The following is a 1,720-nucleotide window of genomic DNA, read 5'->3' as shown; positions in this document are numbered from 1 at the left end:
ATCAACCCCGAGATCACAGCTTTTTGTTGGACTTGCTCCTGGCCGGTGACCGCTGTATCCTCAACCCCAACGGCCGGAGATCCGCCGCCCAGCTGTCGGTATGCAACAGCGCCAGCCAACAATAGCGCTAGGGCGCTAGCGGAGGCGCTGCCGACCACCACTGCTGTATGGTTCCCGGGAGGGGACACTGAGTCCCGGGAGGGGACTCACTGTCTGTCGTGGCATTGGTATCTCTCGTGACTTGGGTTGTGGTTGCTGTTCGCTTGGTAGTGGTTTTCGACTCCGTGAGAGTGGGGATGGTCGACTCCGAAGAGGTGCCGGTCGTACCAGGCAGGTCCTGCGGTAGTCGTTGTCTTGAGTAGGCAGTTGAGGTGGTTGATCGCATTGGCAATCCAATACTTCGGCAACACCACCTTGTGACCCACAGCCTCACAGGCACTCCCAGACACTCATACCCAACCGCAAGAGTCAATATCGTCGCCACACGAACCAACCTCAAACTGGGGCGCAAACACATTCCCTGCATCGCAGTACCACCCTCCACCAATGATTAAGACGCTGGTTATTGCCTGGCGTGCGAGTAATTACCATCGCCAGAATTACCACCCTCGCTCGACCAATGAGGGCAGTATTACCATCGCACGCCAGGCAATAACCAGCGTAGATCTCGAACAGGGTTCATACTGAAACGACACTCTTGGTTATACCACAACGGATATATAACATTTGTATGCAATGATGTCGGGCGCAAATTGTATTGAGGTGTTAGTGGAGGCCATAATGTCCGAATTGCATTATTCAAACAGCAGCAATTCGATTGGTCAGCGAAAAACAAACCTAGGCAAACTGTTGTTCGTCGACACCAACAACCGTCTCTCGCTGCATGTCCTCGTCGTAGCCAGCCCCTACCTCCTCCTCCCCAACATCAAGTTCGGCAGGTCCGCCGCGCATCTGTCGGAATGCACCAGCACCGCCCAACAAGAGAGCCAGGGCGCCAGCGGAGGCGCTACCCACCACCACCGCCGTGTTGTTCTTAGCGGGTGCTGATGTGGTGGCAGTGATTGTGGTGGCAGTGGTCTTGGGCCTCGTCGTGCCTCGGGTGGTTGTAGTAGTCGCCGCCGGCGTAGTGCTAGTGGCTGTCGTGGTAGTGGTAGTGGGTGTCGTGGTAGTGGTGGTGGGTGTAGCGGTCGTAGTCGTGGTCGTCGGAGTAGTGGTAGTGGTCGTTGGGGTAGTGGTAGTGGTCGTTGGGGTAGTGGTAGTGGTGGTTGGGGTAGTGGTAGTGGTCGTCGGAGTAGTAGTAGTGGTCGTCGTCGGAGTAGTAGTAGTGGTCGTCGTCGGAGTAGTTGTAGTGGTCGTCGGAGTAGTTGTAGTGGTCGTCGGAGTGGTGGTAGTGGTCGTCGGAGTAGTAGTAGTGGTCGTCGGAGTAGTAGTAGTAGTGGTCGTCGGAGTAGTTGTAGTGGTCGTCGGAGTAGTTGTAGTGGTCGTCGGAGTAGTTGTAGTGGTCGTCGGAGTAGTGGTAGTGGTCGTCGTGGTTTCGGGTTCTGCCGTTGTTGTGGTTTCCAACGCGCAGTTCATGTCGTTGACAATGCCCACAATTGAATCGGACAGTTCGTCCGCGCGCCAGCCTGTTGAGCGGATTGTGGCCTCGAGTCCGTATTGGTTGAAAAAGTCTCTCCACCAATCGCACACTTCCCCCATTCGGCATATTACTCCCATGTGG

General features: G+C 55.7%; 1 protein-coding gene across 1 annotated transcript; it reads right to left on the bottom strand.

The window, feature by feature from the left end:
• Nucleotides 1-1,129: 1,129 nt before the first annotated feature.
• Nucleotides 1,130-1,705, bottom strand: GNI_028540 (hypothetical protein; the record flags this gene model as incomplete). The annotated part of the gene is made up of 1 exon (XM_011130812.1): nt 1,130-1,705. One exon carries the CDS (start codon nt 1,703-1,705, stop codon nt 1,130-1,132), a length of 576 nt encoding a protein of 191 aa, XP_011129114.1.
• Nucleotides 1,706-1,720: the final 15 nt, after the last annotated feature.

Source organism: Gregarina niphandrodes (genome assembly GCF_000223845.1).
Source record: "Gregarina niphandrodes unplaced genomic scaffold scaffold00004, whole genome shotgun sequence".
Lineage (NCBI taxonomy): Eukaryota > Apicomplexa > Conoidasida > Eugregarinorida > Gregarinidae > Gregarina > Gregarina niphandrodes.
This window is presented reverse-complemented; position numbering and strand designations above follow the sequence as displayed.